Source organism: Pholcus phalangioides, unplaced genomic scaffold (assembly GCF_987345545.1).
Source record: "Pholcus phalangioides strain wild (caught in Gottingen) unplaced genomic scaffold, Ppha-v1.0 ptg000003l_1, whole genome shotgun sequence".
NCBI lineage: Eukaryota > Metazoa > Arthropoda > Arachnida > Araneae > Pholcidae > Pholcus > Pholcus phalangioides.
Genome location: NW_028301596.1, coordinates 39,396,645 through 39,417,730, shown reverse-complemented (window position 1 = coordinate 39,417,730; position 21,086 = coordinate 39,396,645). Strand labels below are relative to the sequence as shown.

The 21,086-nt window shown below is 36.4% G+C and overlaps 1 protein-coding gene across 4 annotated transcripts in view; it reads left to right on the top strand.

Moving 5' to 3' along the window:
• LOC149088524 (protein trachealess-like) overlaps positions 1 to 21,086 on the top strand; it is a 294,081-nt gene that overhangs the window by 265,851 nt on the left and 7,144 nt on the right. For all 4 annotated transcript variants that reach the window (XM_089248058.1, XM_089248056.1, XM_089248057.1 and 1 more), the window contains 6 exons: positions 6,130 to 6,209; positions 9,460 to 9,549; positions 17,693 to 17,882; positions 19,110 to 19,228; positions 19,396 to 19,589; positions 20,724 to 20,830. In XM_089248058.1, the coding sequence (XP_089104184.1) occupies positions 6,130 to 6,209; positions 9,460 to 9,549; positions 17,693 to 17,882; positions 19,110 to 19,228; positions 19,396 to 19,589; positions 20,724 to 20,830 (780 nt within the window). The remainder of the gene's footprint in view (positions 1 to 6,129; positions 6,210 to 9,459; positions 9,550 to 17,692; positions 17,883 to 19,109; positions 19,229 to 19,395; positions 19,590 to 20,723; positions 20,831 to 21,086) is intronic.

The window sequence follows — 21,086 nt, the reverse complement described above, 5'->3', positions numbered from 1 at the left end:
CGTGTAGACCTCAGATACGTCATTCATATCGTAAGGGGAGTAGTGTAGTTATTAAATCCCATAATCCCACCGGTTCTCCCTCGAGGAATTGTTAGGATGAGACGCCCGTTGGATACCCGAGTAGTCAGGCCAATGGGACCCTGCACGTGAAGGAGAAAGAGACCCGTGTGGACTGGACACATTGGCCCTACACGTGAAGAAGAGGGATACCCGTGTAGTCAGGCCAATGGGGCCCCTGCACGTGAAGGAGAAAGAGACCCGTGTGGACTGGCCACAGGGGCACTGTACGTGAAGAAGACGGATAACTGTGTAGCTAGGCCATAAGGGCCCTACGCGCAACGCAATGAATGACTGAGGAGCTGTTGAGAATTGACATTACTACAAACGGATGCTTCGTAAAGGCATGTGTCGTGAGCCATCCAAATGTCTGTAAATATGTTTTGCGTGTAACTATTTATTGTTTCGATTTATAATGAAGCTCCGGAAGGGGGCGGGGGAGTTCGGTCACAGGGCGTGGTGTGGGGGTTTTTGGGTGGTCGGGTGGTGGCTGTTGTGGGACTTGGCTGAGGATGTTTAGGTGGGGTTTGGGGGCGCGAACGTCATGGTGGTGCCGGGCGGCGATGCTGGGCTATTGTTGGGTTGGGAATGGGATGGAGGCATGGTGGCGAGAAAGTTGGCGAGGGGCGCCCTGGGGTGGTGGGTTGGCCTCGCCTGGCTAATACACCGGTAGGTTTACCCGGAACGTCCGCGGTCTTTTGACTACTGTGCTTGAATTGCAATAGCGATAGAGCCTGGACGTGCTCGGTTCATTCTGTATTCTGTAGTTTTTTTTATTAAAATGAAAAATATAACTTTTTTTATACGGACATCCTGTGCTGAAAAAACCAATTAGAAAGGTGTTGCCTTTTGTCTCCCCTGAGGCCAACAACGAACATTCCCCATTTCTAAGTGCAATTAATATTCGCTGAGATATTTAAATTTAAAAAAACGGAGCAATTTTGGGAAAGAACCGCATAAACTAACGGGCAACGCTTCTTTCTCTCGTTTATGTTGTTCTTTTTCAACTTTTCTCAGACTTTTGAAATCAAATGTCTCAATGAATATTACACTTAGAAAAGTGTAATTTTTTTATGTTGGCCTCAGTAGAGAAAGGATAACTTTCTAATTGGGTTTTTTAGCACAGGGTATCCGTATAAAAGGTTTTTTTTTCTCTTAATAACTATATCATCCCTAGTATTATGAATGAATTTTATATTTGAGGTCTACACTTTATTTGAATACTTTTTCTACTATTTGAAGAATGCCTATAGGATAGGATCACCGGTTCGTCAGTAAAAGAACAGTGGCAAGGAGGAATTATGAAATCACACCCCCCCTCCCTCCCGGTATATGGAATTAATTTGGTCAAGCCATTATTATATAGTCATATGAATCAGTAGTTATGAAAAAAAAATTTAATGAAATTGAATCAGATTTTTTTTTTGTTTGCATGCTTTTAGAAAGCATATTGAAATGCTTTCTATAAACCGTTGTTGGCTCCGTTTCTAGTATCAATGGATATATTCATGTTGAGATAATTGAAAAGCTTCCCTCTCTCATACTTGGATGAAGACAAGTATAATTTTTATATGGCAGTGTGTTTTATTTTTCTCATAGTTTTTCCTGCGCTTTTTTTGTTGCTGTATTTTTGATATATTTTGCATCCATGTTCTTATAGATATTTTATTTTTATAATTTCTCTAAACAGCCAACTTGTTGACAATTTTGTCTTTTGTGGCCCATGAATTTGTAGTTAGATCTTAGATATGTCCAAATATGGACTAGGTAGACGGTTATAGAGGATTCAGAATTCTTATTGATTTTCTCGCACATATAAGAGATGTTGTGAATACTTTTTTTTTAAATCATTTCAAACGAGACAAACATGATTTGAAATCATGTAACAATAAATAAACACTTCATAACAGTAGTGATTTTAAGCTTTTTTTTTAAATCTCACAGGACATTAAGTAAGATATTTTTATACGCACTTCAACACTTTGACCATGTATATATTTACTGATTGTAAATTTTTTTAATACATTTATTTGATTTTTTGGTATATGTTTCTCTCAATCCAATTGTATTTAGATTGTACTTTCCCTTTCATTTTTATGCGTCACAGTTCTTTGGTACAGCGACTAAAAATGGCTGTTTTGGAAGAACATTTATCAAGTTTAAATGTACCACAATAAAGGGAAGCAAAACCTTATTTCGATTCATTTAAACATTATGAGTCATATATGCATACATTTATAATAATGCTGATAATAATATATTATTAAACAAATAAATAGCTCTAATATCCAAGAAAAAAATCAGACAGAAAGGAAAAAACTCTCAAATCTAGAGGAATTTTTCTGCAAAAATTATCTCTCTCGAATTTCCGCTGAAATCATAAATTTAACACGAGAATCGTATATTTATTCCGTTTCTCGGGCTAAATTGTGAATTTTTCCGAGAGCACATGGGGACGAACGGGAGATCCCCGGGAAGAAATCGCGCGATTATAAACACGTGTATATACACGTCCCCTTCAATGTCTTTCTCCATTGGCATCGGCAACGTCCTCCCGTTTCTCAACCTAGTCCATTGCCGCCTATTCACAGCGTTTCCGGGGTGTTGATATTTGTTTATGACAATGACATTTCCACTGTTCACTTTTTTTCTTCTTTTTATTATTATATATATATTCTCCCAGCCTTTACCGCTCTATCTGTGAGTCAAATTTTTTCGTGGAGGTTTGTCAGAATCACACGTACACACACACACCACGAGCCTTTTTTTCATTCTCCACCCAACTCCCGTAGTTTCTTGCGGCCTTTACGCGTGTAAAATATATATGTACATCAAAATAGCCCACAGTTTTCCCCCGAAAAACTCCCTTTCAAAAAACCCCTCTATCCTTTTTTTTCTTTTTATAACAGAGCCCATCACTGACGAGTCAGGAGAAAGGAAAACCAAAGAAAAAAAAAATGAGCCGTTGTCGGCACCCCGCAAGTCAGTCCAAATTGATATTGCCGGAGCAGGTCGGGCGACGGTAAAGGCAAGCCAGCGAGCAAGCAAGCCGGTGTCAAAGTCATAACAACGTTACGGAAGGCATTCTCACCGATATAAATAGGCCTCCCGGCCTATTAGATTATGGTAAAAAGTCTACCTAAGGTTTGCGGGAGTGGGGGGATAGTCTGGTGGAGAATACGAAAAAAAAAAATGCGAGAGAGGTATAGTGTTGATACTAGTGACGGAGGAGTGAGTACTGTGTTCGAAACTGGGTATACACTGATGCTTTAGGCTTTTTCCAGTATGTTTCTCATGGCTGTGTGTTTTTTTCTTATATTTTATTTTTAACATCGATTTTTATTTATTTCAACATCGATATCGAATGCTTTTGTCCTGAGGCGGGAAATGTAACCCTCCCCACAAATATACAAGCTATACTGCATCTATTTCTCCCAGATCGGCTTTCAATGTGACTTGATAAGTATAAGTAGATATGATGATGGAAATAGGATTGATCTATAGAGAGAGAAAAAAAGTTTTTCCTTTCTTTCTTCTGTGTTTTTCCTTTTTTTTTTACCTTTTCTTTTATGTTTTTGTTCGAAGTTTTACGCGTGAAACAAATTCTTTTGGTTCTTTCTTCGGAGAACTTCAAAAGATATCGGTTTTAGGATTCAGGTTAGAATCCAAGATCTATTCCAGTTTTTGTTTTCTACAGTGGAACCTCCCTTAACGGACACTCCCCATTAGCGGACATTTCCCGTTAACGGACACGTTTCTGATCCCCGGTCCCATGGAATAGGGATTTAACGCATTTCACTCCCCGTTAGCGGACAGTAAAATCAGGCAAACTCAAATTCATTTTTCCAAACTCTAATTCGTGAATTTTTGTTCATAAATCGGGTTTTCATGTTTGTTTATAAATTTATCATATTTAACGCTGATTATGTATAATCCCAAGCTCATAATGGCAATCCGTCAATTAATTACTTAATTAACGGAACGTAAGTATGGTCCAGGATGCTGATTCCGAATGGTAACGTTGGTTTCGTTTGTATATGTTGATATGTGTGAAGAAATCCAATATTACAAAGTTGATAATGTTGTTATGAACGTTCATTTCTTCTTCACGCTTAATTTAATTTAATTTTTGTCACAAAATATATGTGTAGTGCACGTATCATGTACTGGAAAAAATAATTGGTTTAATGAATAGAAGAAATAATATATTTTTCTGGTTTTGAAGGTTATAAATTTTTTCATATTTATCATACTTTATTTGAAAATTATGCATTATCACCGGTAAGAGTGATAAATGTAGTGAAATTTAATGAAACTTTCTTTACCGAGACGATTGATGGTCATGCATAACCACCGAAGTATCATTTTTACACACAGTAACATATAGGGACCAATTGCGACTGAAGCCAAACGTCGTATAAATGTGAAAGTTGTATAAACGAGGCTCTACGTTATTTGTACCTCCCAATAGCGGCCAATCCCCCGTTAGCGGACAAAAGTTTTGGTCCCATGGGTGTCCGTTATACAGGAAATTTCTGAAAATCACTGGATGCAATTTTTTTGCATACCTGAGCATAACTTTTTACACAGACTTAGAAAAATTCTTCCTCTACGTCAAATTTATTTCTATGAAAATCTCTGTAATCTAATGACTGTAATTATTTTCAAACCCCAATTGGCTTTGCTTTTAAACAGTTATCGATTTTCAAATAGATTAAAAAAATGTGGAGTCGAACTTGGTTGATCAAGTCCAAAGTCACAGGAAAAAAAGTTCGAAACATCAATTAATATCTATCCTGGATCTGTAAAATTAATACAAATTGCATCTCAACATTCACATGGGACAATAATTATCAATTATTGAAGTTTTATCATCAGTTACGAAACTGTTTCCAAAATTTTAATACTTTATAACTATAATATAAAATATTGAGAGAAAACTGGATTGGGATGAGAAAAGAATTAAAGTAAATGGAAAAAACGATGAGTAGTGCTAAAGTTGAAAAAAATTTTAAGTGGCATATGCTGATCAGTAACTACAGTATTTTGGCAATGTAATTTCTCGTTTATTGAAGAAATTTAGGTCTTTTTCGTGAGAAAACGCCAAGAAACCCGCATACAATGAATGTTGTGCAAAAAAGTCTGTTTTTGTCTATATTTTTTCTAGATTTTCTTTGCAATCTGTTATATCCGAATTATTTTCTCGGTCAAGACCATCCATTTTGTATGTTGTATTCACCGCATATGTTATAACAGAGGTAAAAATATATTGACGTTACTTGGTCAAATTTTCAAGGATTACGCAACCGTATGTTATATCGTCCTTTACGTTATATCCGGGGTATGTTATGAGTGTGCTCAGCTGTATGTATTTGAGGTTGTGAGAGTAACCAGTAAGATTAAAAACCCCGTTTGTGAGGCCCAAGACCCCTTTTATAATATTCAACACATAATCATGTAAAAACAATAAACTGATTGTTTTCTTTTCAATTTTGTGAGGCAGGCCCGACAAACCAGTCACGGCCCAGGCTCTGTCCCTCCAGGGATATAAGCCTTTTACCCTTGCGGGTTGGGTCGCGCTGGGGAGTATTTTGTCACCCCCACAACTTTAAAAATCGATAACTTTATAACGGTGTTGTCTGTTCCCACCTGAAATTACCGCCCCTAAATTTTGCCATGGGGGGCCAATTTTGCCAATTTTTGTCCGGGGCAGTTGCCCCCCCCCCTTTCTAGTTACGGCCCTGCCCATAATTACACATAAAAAAAATACACCAACGCGGCGATGACCCCGAATTATAGGGATCGATATAGGGATCAACCCTAACGATCAAAGGAATCTGAATATCAATATCTTAGTGATGCATAGGGGGGATAGACATTTAAACGCCTGCCAAATCCCGGCGAAATACTGAATTTCAGACATTGACCGGATCAGGGAGTGGCCAACACTTCGGGCTTCGGCAGTAACATATATACTTTGTTAATAGTAGTTATTATATTTTATTTATTCATTGTTAGTTTATACTACATTATGTTAAGTGAAAACATTAAACTGTTTTGGAATCATTACAGGTGGGTCTATCAGGTCCAGAACGGCGAATAGTTTAGCCATGGACATTTTCGAGCAACATCAAGGGACTCACATTCTTCAGGTAGGAACAACCACTTTTTTACTTCTGAAAGAAAACAGATTTGATCTACAGCTGTTAGTCATCGTCATCAATACGTGCAATACGTAATTTAACAACTGTGGTGCCCTAATTACTAAAGATTTCAATTAGCGAGCAAAAATAAAGCTTCAACTTGCGGAAAAATATTCGAGTTACGAGCTTGAACCGGACGCGAAGAAACTCATTCAACGCAAGGATTTCGGAATGTTTTAAACCATTTCTCAACGTAGGGTCAGCGGACCTGAGGTGGTCCGCGACGATGGCATAGGTGGTCCGCAGGCAGATTTGATAAAATTATTCACCCGTTATAATTATTTTATATTAATTTTATCAATGTGGGTTCAAATAAAATTTATCTGCATTCTTAGGTTCACCATGTATCATCGAAGAGAATGCGGGGAATTGCGATCTTAAACACGGGATATCACTAAATTTTGCCAAACATTGTAATTTATTGCTCTTCAAATGTAAATAGATTAATCATCTGCATCGGTGTCGGTAATAGTAACTCATGTGAAAAATTGGTAAATGGAGGGGGGGGGGGGTAAATTATTAGCGGTTGAGGAAAATTATGAGAGTTTTTATCAAATATATAAAAAAAAGAATTATTTATTTATTTAATTTTGTGTTTTTCTAAAGCTATATACACTACTTGGTTAAGTATTTTTACCTATAGATGGCAATACATTTGTTCTGAATTTTAGGGAAAATCTTGCTCTTCTTAGGGAAAATTTTGGCTATATGAGATTAGTTAGTAAAACGCGAAGAATTTCTGTTCATACAGTAACTAATGGTTCAAAATAGTTTGGATTGCATCAACACCTCTCATTATCATATTATTTTGCTAAAACCAATGTTATTTGAGATAGGAATAAAAAAAATTTAGAACATGTTTTTGTTTTATAGGGTATATTTACAGTTTCTCAAGAGCATAAATACGTATTTTATAGAGCATTTTTTAGAAGTTTTTAATACAGAAAAATCCTAGCTCTAATAATGACATCGGCATGCTTTCATACTTCTACAGTTTTCTTTTGATCCCGTTCACGAGGATTAAACTCGTAACTCGAGGTACCGTTATTTATTGTGGAAAAAAAAATCTCAAAAAATTTATTCATGAAGTTTTCGAAGATTTGTGAATCAATTTGCACGTGATAATTTATTTCGGCTAGGTATAAAATATACAAAATGTTTTGAAAGATGCAATTTGAAGATAAAAACTTCAAATGACTTATTCTATATTTTCTCGTGGTATCCATTAGGGAATATAGAATCAGTCATTTGAAGTTTTTACAATAAAACGAATACTTAAGCGATATCATAAATTAATAGCATGTATCATAGCCGCATGATTAATATACGATAAAAGAGGATCCACGGAAATCTTCAGCTAACATGAATTATAAATTCCAGAAATGTTTTATCTGTACATATGAAATGAAGATCTATTCATCATTTACTCGACTGAAATCTTCATATATACATTTCACTCTTAAAAATCATATTCTCCAGAGAAATACAATACTGAAATTCCTAACGTTTCATCATCTCAGAAGAGGAGAGGAAATTCTTTTATAAAGAATCGTAAAAATTAGTTTCGTAACATTTCAATTTCCAACGAATGAAGTGAACCGTAGAATATTTTATGCTAATTTCTAGTTCGGGCAAACCGTTTCCATCCATTAATAACTTCTCAAGGAATTCACTTCTTTTCAAGGAACCTGAAATTCCACGAAAAAAAAAAAAACAAGAAGAAAGAAAGAAAATTACAATGAAAGCAATTCTAAAATTCTCTCCGACTTTATTCAAACCCAAGAATTTTCTCCCTTTATAATTTTCATTTGTTCTTCTCTTGTATGATTTAATTTGCATAACGCTCATTTCATATGGAGGGAAGGCGCTTTTCTTCTTGATATTTGACTGAGGGGGTAAATACACACACACACACACGAAATAAAGTCGGCGCTTACATTGGCAAAGACACCTAAGATTTCAGGCTGAGTTTTCTTCTCCCTTAGGGTGAAAATTCCTAGAACTAAACATTTTTCCTCTCAGAAGAATTAGCCGCAGCTTAACTCGTATAAAATTATGTCTTTTATACTCTTTTAACAACCAGCGGCGGGCAAAAGCCTAAAACCTGAAAAGATTTTATTAGGATACCGGAGAGAGAGCCTTTTGAGCCGTTGTAATTCAATCAGCATGTATTTCACTCATTTTTATAAAGTTCGGTGGTTTTACCTTTGTTGGTAAAAGGGATATCTAGTGGAGATAGAGAGAGAAAGAGGGGTGTCTGAATCTCCCTCCGACCCTCTCCAATATGCAAATCACTCTCACCCTACACATTTTCTTGTAAGTCATATCCCCTCCCGACCATCTTTCCAGCCCCGCCCCCCCCCTGAAGGTATTCCAGACCCTAATACCATTAAGGAACACTTTTAAACCGAGACTCTGTATAATGCTGCTAATTTTTCTGAGCATACACACTTCTCCCCTTGTATGTGTATGTATGTGTGTACTTTCTCCTTCCATTCTACCTGCTTATTGATGTAAAATGAGTTAGCGACTTTTAAATTGGTCTTTAGGATCTCCTTCGAAAGGATGGAGTTCATAATAAAAAAAAATAGAAAGAGAGAGAGAGAGAGAGAGAGAGAGAGGAGAGAGAGAGAGAGAGAGAGAGAGAGAGAGAGAGAGAGAGAGAGAGAGAGAGAGAGAGAGAGAGAGAGTGAGAGAGAGAGAGCGCGAGCCATATTTTATACCGATAAGTTTCCGCATTGCAGGTGAAAAGGAAGGTATATATGTACATATACTTCGTTATGCAAATCATCTCCTCCACTTTGCACCGCAATGGCGGTGGGGGTTAAAATTTACTCAGATAATTGGAATAAAAACTTCCAAGAGAGAGCTCGTTGTACATGCCATACGTATATATACATAGCCATGTACGTATTTCGGACGTCCTTTTATTTATTTATCTTTTTTTCCCCTCAAATATATGTAAAATATCTGATCCTATCGTGTTTCTAGAAACGTTATTGTGAAATGCGATTAAAATTTCGAAATTTGGTTTTTTAATGCGTTTAATGGATGGTTTCGGTTTTCAATTACGTTGGGATATTGATACTTCGGCTGCTAATATTGTTCCTTGAGTATTTTAGATTTGAGTATTCTGTCGATGTTTGAAGCCTGAAAGTATTTCTGTGTATTATAAAATGTGATTTGGTTTCTCTTTCAGTCTCTTGACGGGTTCGCTTTCGCCCTAAGCGCTGACGGCAGGTTTTTGTACATATCCGAAACTGTTTCTATATATCTTGGCCTGTCACAGGTAACTTTATCATGTATCAGTATTTTGCTTATGGTGTATTTGCTGAGTTTTAATTACGAGTTTTAACTGTAGGACGGTACAAAATTTGGGAGAGAGTGAAAATGGTTAAGGAGGGCATCACTTCTGCGGTCTGATGATAAAACAAATTTTACAAGTAACGTAATACAAGTAATACTCAGAACGGAATTCCCACTCCTCCATAGCGTAAACTAGTGACGACAATCTTAGAAGTTCTATACAGCCCACCACAGAATTTCAAAATTATTGTATAGAAATTTTTAATTTCAGCGTGTTAAAAACAATAGTTGTCAGAATTTAAATAGAAATTGGTTTGAATTTTTTGCATATAAAAAAAATTGAACACATATGCTATAAATATGCATGAAGCTATTAAAATATGCTTATCTATTTTTTCAAAATTGTAAAAGATAAACCATTCTTTTTAATTTGCAATAAGGTCGAATCCCGTTATAATGAACTCCAGGAGACCAGAGAAATCACTTCGTTGTAACGAAATTTCGAGAAAGGAATTACAGATTTTTACATTGTTCCTACGTAAACTTATCTGGAGATCAGAAAGGTTTTCATTAAAACGAGATTTTTTCGCTACAATGATATTCGTTAAAACGGGATTCGACTGTAAAAACATGGTAGTCTTCAAAATATACTGCCCATACCCACTTCATTTCTAAGCATTAAGATTCAAGAATCAATGTCCAAATATGGCCCGCGTCTACAAAAAGTTTGCCCATCACTGGCGTAAACTATTATAAAAATACAAAGCCATGTCCACAACAGGAAAAAAAAATTCAAAAGAGGCAACTGATATATAGAAATATAGTCAAACTCGGAAAATTGATGTCAGGCGGCAGCACTACACATAACAAGCATTACACAGAAATTAACAAACTTTACAGTAGGTTCATAACACGTACACGTACATTACAATATATATCAATTCGTCAGACGTTTTGCTGAAGAATGTGGACGCGATACATGTGTGGTTTAGTCAAACTTGATTATAAGGGCATTGAAGATGTTTTTGATGGAAAAACATAATCACTTGCAATCAAATACTGTACTATACATAATATTCTTATTTCATTATGACTATGCTTGCAATATTTTATCGGGAAAAACTACGATAAATTGCGACCAGAATATAGGAAATCTCCGATTCTCGTCACAATGTTGCCAATATCGGCAAATTGACAGTTCTTGCTTATTTTCAATTGGTGTGTTTAAGGAAATGCTACAGCAAGTTCTCAAAGAATTGAAATGTAATTCATGGAGGGAGTTGAACATGGCAGGTATGTGAGATTGATAGAGATGAGTACTTATATTTTTCAATGATATTCATTATCACAAAATGTCCAGCTCATTCAAAGGATTTTCAATCTCCAATTTCAGTAAGCTTATAAAATAAAGTAATGTTCGTCGAAAACGACACGTACGGGACATTGTTATAAAAAAAATTTGGAAGGGAAAAATCACCATAATGTTCCGTATATGCGGGTCATGTGAATGAGCAAGTTTGCGCATCAAACATAAAATAAATCACTAAAGTTTCCTCAATATTCTAATCATCAATTCTAGATAGTTTCTCGTAAAAACGACATAAAAGTGATGAAAAATTGCCGTTATATCCATGTTCAATGTATTTCCATTGACGTTTTCTGGGAATCAACCCGGGCCTCCAGTTATGTACGTTGTAGCTGAGATGTCGTTATAATTGAGTTTGTATATCTCACTATAACAAATATGATATCAATTACAGAACCTGAATTAGACAAACAATAACGAATATAACAGATTATATAGCCGAGTATTACCATCGGAAACTTTTACTTGCGTTTCATGCAAATTAACGGTTGCGTAGGCGAAAAAAATGTCGATATTTTCTCGCATCGAGAACTTTTGAAACGTTGTTTTCTCACAGAATAAATCACGTATCACAGAATTATTCACTTTTCAGTTCGAGTTGCAGCTTGCTTCTGAATAATGTCACTTTAGTTAGAGCCATGAAATGTTTCAGCGATCAATTTCAAAATAACCAGACCAAAAAGAAAGACATTTGGGAATCGAATATAACCATAAAAAAAATAAACTTTCCACAGTTAAGACAAAAGCAATAAATTATGTATTCAAAAGAATTTCACACTTTTGAATTCGGAAAGCGTGAAAAAAAAAAAAGTAGCAAAATTAGATTAGCACACGCATAAACGCTTCTTCTCTTTTAAATTCGTGGGAAAACAAATCTCTTCCCATTCATTCCGTATTGAAATGTTCTTGGGTTTTAGTTCCATGTCCTCCTAGCAATTTACTACTGATTTGCGATTCCGCAGTCATTTCATCCAGTTCTTTTGTGCGAAGTCGTATATTTTAAAGCAGCATCTTAATATTCCTCGAGGAATCCTCTTTTCCTGTCTCCTAGAAAATCTAGAGCTCGTAAATATTTTTCTCACGGAAAAAAATAGAAAAGACGCTATGAATTAAACGTTTCCAGTTTTAATTCTTATTTATATATATTTTTTTGTCTCTTTGGAAAAGACTTTGTCCCCCTTTTTAACGACTCGGTCGTGACTATCATAGACATCGTTTAGTTTAACGGTGGAAATGCATACAAAGCAATGGAGAGGATTTAAAAGAGAGAGCCAAAAAAAAAAATGGCATTTTAAATATTCACGAGTGCAAACATCTTAAGATACAGGACTCTCAAATGTCAGGAAGCTTACGGTGAACAATCTTCCGTGCAAATTAGTAGCGGGAAATGTACTTTACGATCCCTTTTATTTAGAATTTTGCTAAAATTTTTTTTTTCACCCCACAGTGCTTACGAGTAAATTGGTCCATAAATTTCAATTACAAGAAAAAAAAATTATCTTAAATAGTTATTAATATGTGATTTTGTTTTAAATTATACACAGTTCAGCTGGTTATTATTTTGATGAAAATTTAATAGAGTTATCATTTCCACATGCTGGAAAACAGATTATAAAAAGTAGAAAATACTTGTTTTTTATTCTGCGTGTAATTTTCGATGAGTTTGATTGTCAGTGTTGTATTGATGAGGAGAAAAACGTCTAAAATTTAGTTGAAATGATATAATTGGGACTATCCTGGTCCATGATAAGTGCATGGTCGCTCATTTTGGTTCTAACAATCACGTTTCTCTTACGAGTTGAATGGTATTATTACCTCGGTTGAAACTAGAGTCACCGATTTGGGAATTCTCATTGACGAGTGGCTGAGGTGTTCTCAGCATTGTGCAGAAGTGGTCAAAAAATCAAATAGAATGCTCGGTTTCATTTCCAGAAAGGTCCTCTTCGTGTTCTCCTTAAGTCATTCTTCCTCTTTTCCTAGGCTTAGTTCGCCCTGCACTAGAGCATGCCGTCAGGTTTTGGAGGACCGTACCTGCAGAGGGACTTGGTTGAGTGGGTGCAGAGAAGAGCTACGCGTGCTCTTGTTGGCGCACAAGGCTTGAGCTATGAAGAAAGACTTAATTTCTTGAATATGTTTACATTGGATGAACTCAGGTGTCGAAGGGGGAATATGATCGAAGTGTTCAAAATTTTCAACGGGACGGTAAGACCATGAGTTATTAATGCACCATCAATCAACTGCTTCGACAATGGAACACCAGTATCGATTGGTGAGGGAAAATTCCAGGTTTTAGTGTAGGTTTTCACTAATAGGAAGGGGGGGGGTGTAAATAAATGGAATAGCTTACCCCCGGGGGTTGTGAATTCTAATACAATTGATGCGTTCAAAAAAGAAGTACGATAGGCATAGTGGGATAAACCGAGATGCTATCCGTATTTAGACAAGACACAACAATAATCTATTCAATCACCTGCTATAGGGTATTTGGGCTTTTGACTATAGGCAGTGTACTCCAAGTGACCTAAACAAATATGTCACAAATGTAATTTTATTTATGGTTTTTTCAAAAACTTCGGAAAATGCAGAACTGTGCTCGCATTTGAGTTGCTCCACCGCATCGTCATCGATCGATGAAATTTTCAACTAAACTCTGGAAAATCTGAAATGGGGGAAAAAAAAATCAACTATTTTTAAGTAGGGTCAACCGAAAAGTAAGTGTGGCACAAAAAATTGAAGTTTGACTTTGAGGCAATGCTGTGGGGGAACTAATTATATCTGCGAATTTTTTATTTTGCCCGTAAAATAATTGGCGAATAATTTTTATACAAAGGTTTTTAACAGCTGGCTGATGCTAAGCTATATTTTGGAAAGAGGGAAAATTCAACTGCCCCTGTGCGGGGAATCGAGCCCACGTCCTTTCACTTTCCGGGTGAACACACTAGACTACACAGGCAACGAATATCTCAATCTTTCCTTAGAGCTCGTCTGCACTGAACGAGATCGTTCGTACATGGCCCGTCGGACATAACTCAGGCCAAAGCTCACAATTGCTAGCAATGCCACCAGATGGCGACTTATCCGAGGATGATGTCACTCTCCGCTATCTCTACAAAGGTTTCAACAATAATTTTTAGATCAATTTGGGACAAATGCGTAATAGTTTTAACATAAAAATTCTGTTTGAAAATCCAGTTGGTATGCCACACTTACCCCTTGAATTAGGGCAAGCGGGGTTGTAAAAGGGGTTAGTGGGACACCAATTTTTTTCCCACTTTTAAATGTACCAGAGATGCTGAAAGAGAATGAGGTTAAGTATATACCTTAATTTTCTCTCCACAAGAATTTTTTTGCATGTCTCAAATGATAGTCTCTCCAGCAATGAATACAAAATATGTCAGCAACAAAAATTCTGAAAATTTAAAAAATATATATATACAGTATATACTACCAGACAAACACTTTTCGAAAGCAATACAGTTAAAAAATGAACATGAAAACAAAAAAGAAACATATTCTGAAGAAGATGAATTAAAGGTGCAACGAAAAACTGCAACATCTAATGGTTGATGCATTCGAAAGATGTAGAAATACGGAAAGGTTGCTTTTCTGCTGTACAAATTTACATCAAAGATGGGGGAGGGGGTGAGCTGTAACTACCTTCAGTTACAAATTCTTAAATCAGGAAAGGAATAGTGTTGCAATCATCTACCAAGTTTCTGCTGCAAAAGTCGTATGTGAATATGTGTGTTTACTGAACAGAATCTATCATAGATGCTGCACGTTATATGCATGTTGAATGGAGTTAACATGGGTAGTGGATTCAAGACCGAAGCATGTGAAGGTTTACACAAAAGTGTGTTGACAAAAAATCTATAATTTCTTGAAAATATAAAATTTTTGCTGGTGCCAAACTCACTCCCCGGTTGAGGCACCGCACTTACCCCCCAATTGTATATTTTTATACCGGATGAGTGTGGTACCACCAGTTTGTTTAATTACTAGTAATTGACAATTAATCTGAATATACGAGTATGCAAATAAAATCCTACTGAGTATCTTTGTGAAGATTTAGTTTAATTATTTTTTTTATGGCACAAAATATTAGAATTTGAATATGCAAACTCTGAATTTGAATTGTAAATTCCTTGGTGATGTCATTTCGGTGTGACAAAAACAAACATGTTTAATTTTGTGCGTGAGCGCGCGCGCGTGTGTGTGTGAGTACGAGCGTGAGCGCGTCTTCCTTATAAATGAATATATAGAGACCTCAGAACTTACTATAAAATGTATTTATGTTTGGTACCGAGCTAGAAGATTATTTAAAAAAATTACAGATTGCTTCCACACTTATCCCGGTTGATCCTAATTCATGACAAGTCTGATGATTCGTGATTTCATGCTGATTAATGATAGCCTGCCTTGATTTTTTTTAGGCTGATGTTGTATCGTGGGAACAGTTGCCAGAGCAACACTCTTCTCATTCTATTTTAAAGTTGGGGTGCTTGTTTTACGAACACCCTATACAAAGAAGAGCATGGCCATTTTTTTATGGGGAGAAGTAGGAATTTCGTTTTAAGGCTATTTAACCTTGGATACTGCAATCATCAAAATGGCTGATAAGAGCTCTCTCTCTGTCTGTCTTTGCGGTCGAACCCCAAGAATCTCGAAAGAGAATTCTCAAAAAATACATGTTTTATTTTTTTTCCTCTTTAACATTTCGTTTTGACTTTTCTTTTCCCGAATCCTCTCTATTCCGAGTAAGAGATAACGACTTAATTTATGTGTTTCTACCTGCGGTTTAAGTGCGATTCCCACCAATGCGGACCATAAAAGTAGCTGGAACCTTCAATGCTTCAAGAAATTTAATATAAAAAAAATTCTCCACCAGTAGGATCCGTATGATAGTTGTTGTAGCAGCAGTAGTATTACCTAAACTTCTAGTTAGTGAGCCTAGGCCGTAAAAGGCCTTCCACGATACACTATTGATAAGAAGAAGCAATAAAAACCGAAAGTTTCTTGAGAAAGAGATAAATATTGCGAGTTTTGTGTGTCGGCCCACACGAGGCAAATGTTATCACCTTCTCTAAAAAGTGCATTAACTGCTACGGAATAAGAAAAAGGCCGAGGAAAATATTTTATGGTCTTAGTAGCCGATATAATAAGTAATTTAAACATTTTATATAAACATCACTAGAAGAGAAAGAAAATCCTCACACTTTTCTTCTGGTCATCGTCTCTCTCTCTCTCTCTTACACACACACACACCTGTTTTTTGTAATTCATCGTAAATGACCACGTTGACAAAAATTTATAATGTCCAGCATGAGATTTATGGACTGTCCACTTTAAACCATTTGACAGTGAGATCTGGATTTTTCAAAAGAAATAAGATTTAGGGGGTTTCTCTGTTCATGAGAAGTACCTACTGAATTTTCATTTATACATGCTTAGAATACTATTACAGGATATATGTGATATTGCATTCATAATATTACACGAGCTTATAGTGTTGAACCAGAGGGGTACTAACTACAGTAGAGCTAAGTGGGCTATAGCTAGGGTGGTAAGTTCGGAGAGTTGGTGAATTTCACAGGAATGGGTGATCGACGAAATTTTACTAGAATGCGGAAAACCGTAAATCCGCCACTGCGTATAAAGCGAAGGACCTGGTGAGTGATCGAAAGAGTGATCCGGAGATTGTGCAATCATATGAGCGACCAAAACAATAGCCATGAGAACTATAGAGTGTGAACCTAGAACCTAGAGTGTGCAAGCATGTTAGTGAATGACGAATAGAATGACTATAGAGTAAGGGGTTCGCACCATGGAGTGACTAAGGAAGAGACCTAAAAAGTGTATAAGCAGGGAAATGATCCCGGACAATGTACAAGCAGGGAAATGACCCCAGACAATGTACAAGCAAAGGAATGACCCCAGACAATGTACAAGCAGGGGAATGACCCCAGAAAGTGTGCAAGTATGAGAGTAACCTAGAGAACAAGGAACCGCATCAGTGAGCGACAAAAATAGTAACCTACACTATAGGACACTTTTTAGATCTTAGTAAGTGTGTAAGTATGTGAGTGACCTAGACAGCGAGGAAACACGTTAGAGGGTGACCAAAACAGTGACCCAGAAAGTATGTTAGCATAAGAGTGACCAAACGAAGGCCCATGTCAATGAGCGACTGTAAAAATGACCTAGAGTATGTGCAAGCATACGAGTGACAAAAAGCGTGTGCATGTATGTGAATAGGAGTAGCCTACAGACTGAAGAGTCAAGTCAATGAGTGACCTAGAGAGTAAACGGCTAGGTAAGTGAGTGACCTAGAAAGTGTGTAAGCATAAAGGCCGAAACACATCACACTGACGTGACGTGATAATAAGAGACGTTAAATCAAGTCACGTCAGTGTAGTGTGTTTCAACCTTAAGAGTGACTTGGAGAATGTGTAAGCGTGCAAGTGACCAAAATAGTGACCAAGGGATCAAGGGACGAAAAAAGTAACCTAGTGAGTTTGGAGGCATGTGAGCGACCAAAAGAGTGATTTAGAAACAGAGGTATATTTACGGAGAAGGGGGGAAGGCTAAGCGGGCTAAAGCAAAGGGAGGCAAATTTGTGGAATCATTGGTCAAGAAAACTATAGAATCGGTAAAGGACGGTAAAATTTTTGTATAGCCTACAGGCGGTAAAACCACGAATCCGTCTCTGTGTTTAATGTGATTACGGCTTGTATGTTAATTTGATTATTTGTCTCGATAGGTGGAGATGACCGGCAGCAGTGTGTTCGACTACACGCACCAGCAGGATCAAGCTGAATTGGCAGAACAACTCGGGATTAACATATCGCAATCTCAGTCCATGTCGTCACCTGGCTCTGTGGGATCCGATGATGGATCGTCGTCGTCAGCTCATGGGCCGCCCACGACACCGACTGGTCTTGATAGGCCTGGTGGGTATTGATACGATTCCTCTCTCTCTCTTCTCTCCTCCCTCAATAACACGTTTTGTCATTGTGTTATTCCCAATCCTTATTAGTCCGATTGATATTTTCAGTAACGCAAATTTTGTATTTTTATTTTGGTTTATAATAAATATAAAAACAATCAAATATAGTAGAAATACTTTTAAAAACTTTTAATCCGGTGATATAATAATGTGGTAGCAATCCAAAAAATCATTTTACTTAAACAGAAATGATATGTTAAAAAATCATCAGAACCATATCGCTTCTGTGGTTCACAGTAATTCGTAGATGTGAACACATCAGTAATTTTCAGATGTGATTTTATCAGTAATTTTCAGATGTGATTATCAGTAATTTTCAGATGTGATTATCAGTAATTTTCAGATGTGATTATCAGTAATTTTCAGATGTGATTATCAGTAATTTTCAGATGTGATTATCAGTAATTTTCAGATGTGATTATCAGTAATTTTCAGATGTGATTATCACCAATTTCAGATGCGATTATCAGTAATCCGTAGATGATATCAACAATTATTTTGTGATGTGATTATCACCAATTTACAGATGTGATCATCAGTAATTCGTAGATGTGATGATCAGTAATTGATAAATGCGATCATCAGTAATTGATAAATGCGATCATCAGTAATTGATAAATGCGATCATCAGTAATTCGTAGATGTGATCATCAGTAATTCGTAGATGTGATCATCAGTAATTCGTAGATGTGATCATCAGTAATTGATATATGCGATCATTACTAATTTGCAGATGTGATCATCACAAATTTGCTGATGTGATCATCACAAATTTGCAGACGTGATCATCAGTAATTAGTAGATGTGCATCAGTAATTTCTGAATTTGATTATCAGTAATTTCTGAATTTGATTATCAGAAATTCCTGAATTTGATCATCAGTAATTCGTGAATTTTATCATCGGTAATTCGTGAATTTGATCATCAGTAATTCGTAGATGAGGTCATCGGTAATTCGTGAATTTGATCATCAGTAATTCGTAGATGAGGTCATCAGTGATTCGTAGATTCGAGCGTGTTCAGTAATTCGTAGATTCGTCTTCAGTAATACGTTGTGATTTGGTGTAATTAATTATATTTACTCTCACAAATTTGAAGATTCGTCCTTTAATTCATTCTAATTTTTCTGGAAAAATCTAATGCAGCATGTGCATGTTTTGCGTATTTTCAGTACCTGTGATGTCCCTAAATAGCAATACACCTTACAAAGGTATGGAGAGATCGTTTTGCATTCGTATGAAATCGACTCTTACAAAGAGAGGTTGCCATTTCAAGTCATCAGGATACAGGGTGAGTAATCTCTACAAAAGTTGTAACAAACAATTATTGTGTGAACGCATTTAACAACACTGCAATTTTTGCAAGAAGAATTAGGTATACTGAAACGAGAAAAGTGAAATTAGCAATACAGTATAATGAAAAAATATTTACTCATGTTGTTTGTCTATGATTTGTAGGTAGTGCTAGTTCTGTGCCACTTGAGGCCGCAGTATTCGTTCTCGCACAACAGAAAGCAATCACCGACAGTCATGGGTATGGTTGCTCTGGCAATAGCGTTACCGCCGCCTTCAATAAACGAAGTCAGACTGGAGAGCGATATGTTCGTCACGAGGCTGACTTTTGAGTTCCGGGTAGCTCATTGTGAACCGAGGTACACATCTATAGATTTCAGAAGGAAAAAATATATATACAGAAGGACCTCTCAAATCCGGACTCCTCGGGACCTATTTGATTCCGGATTATGGGAAGGGGGAGTCCACTTTTTTTGTTTATTCCCCAAGTTTCTATATTTGAAGCAGTAATATTTAACCTCTTGGAGCACTTTGATTCATATTTCCCTTTGAAAAAAAGTGAAGGGGTTAGCTTCCCATGGGAAAAATCTTCTTTCTTTAAGAAACATTTGAAAATTTTCTATTCACTTTCAGGCCTAATTTTTTCCCCTCAAATTTTACTTAAATTTCTATACAATTTAATGAGAGCATTTGGGATATTTGGTTTTATATATATATATATATATATATCATTTATATCATTATATTTAATCATTTTAATAAGCAGTCTTCTCGTTAAAGTATATAACGCCTTAGCATCGAGAAACACCTAAAGTTTCAAGTCATTTGAAAAAGTGGTAATGGAGAAAATGTTCCTTATCTGATAAAAAAAATTTTGAGGGAAGAACATATTTTAAAGGGTCAGTCAAGTATTGCGTCAGAATTGATTGGGGAGGAGAACTAAATGAAATGCTATAGAAATTAAATGGAGAAAAAAAAGTGATCTTCCTTGATCACACAGGTGACTTTCTGACCAGAGAGAAACAATGTTTTTGATTTCCCAAGATGAGCGAAAACTGCAATGGATATCAACGATGCATCAAGCAAATGTGCTCTAAAAAAGATAGAAAATGTCCCAATGTAATAGGAAAAGTCGGAACACAGAATTTTGAGTGAAAAAATACGTAGGAAATACATAGTCTCTCTGGCTCATTGTTGAAGGAAAAGTTTTCGACTGAAGTGTCCGGATTATGGGTATCCGTATTTGAGAGGTCCTACTATATGTAAAGAATGAAATTACACAGTAAGACCTCGGTATAACGCCGATCATTTATAACGTTTCTAAGATCCCTCGCAGCGTAATTAGTAAACTAAGCTCAGTTTTATCCGCTTCTGAGGTTATTTGTATTCAGTCCCCACGGGGGTAACGTTGTACCGAGTTTTGATTGTATATAAGGTAGGCATATCTTGAATAAACTAATCGCACGTACTAAAAACCGATTTTCTTTATACAGGGTATCGGAGCTCCTGGATTATACCGCAGAGGAGTTTACGGGGAAAAGTATGTACACTCTGTGCCACGGGCAAGATGTACAAAAGATGAGAAAATGCCACGTTGATCGTAAGTTCACATTCTTGCATCTGTAAGCGTAGTAATAAAAAATTAATGAAAGATTGCATATGCACGTTGCACGTCAATATCATATATACAGGGTGACTATAATTCAAGTTGGAGTGTTCTGAGCTGTCTACAGTCTTAACGACCTATCTGGAAGATATGAAATTTTGAGAACTTCTTAATGTGAATGGGTGGCAGGCTTTTTTATAGGAAATGCATACTGGCTGGACAAGAAAAAGGGCATTCTAACAAGAGCTGA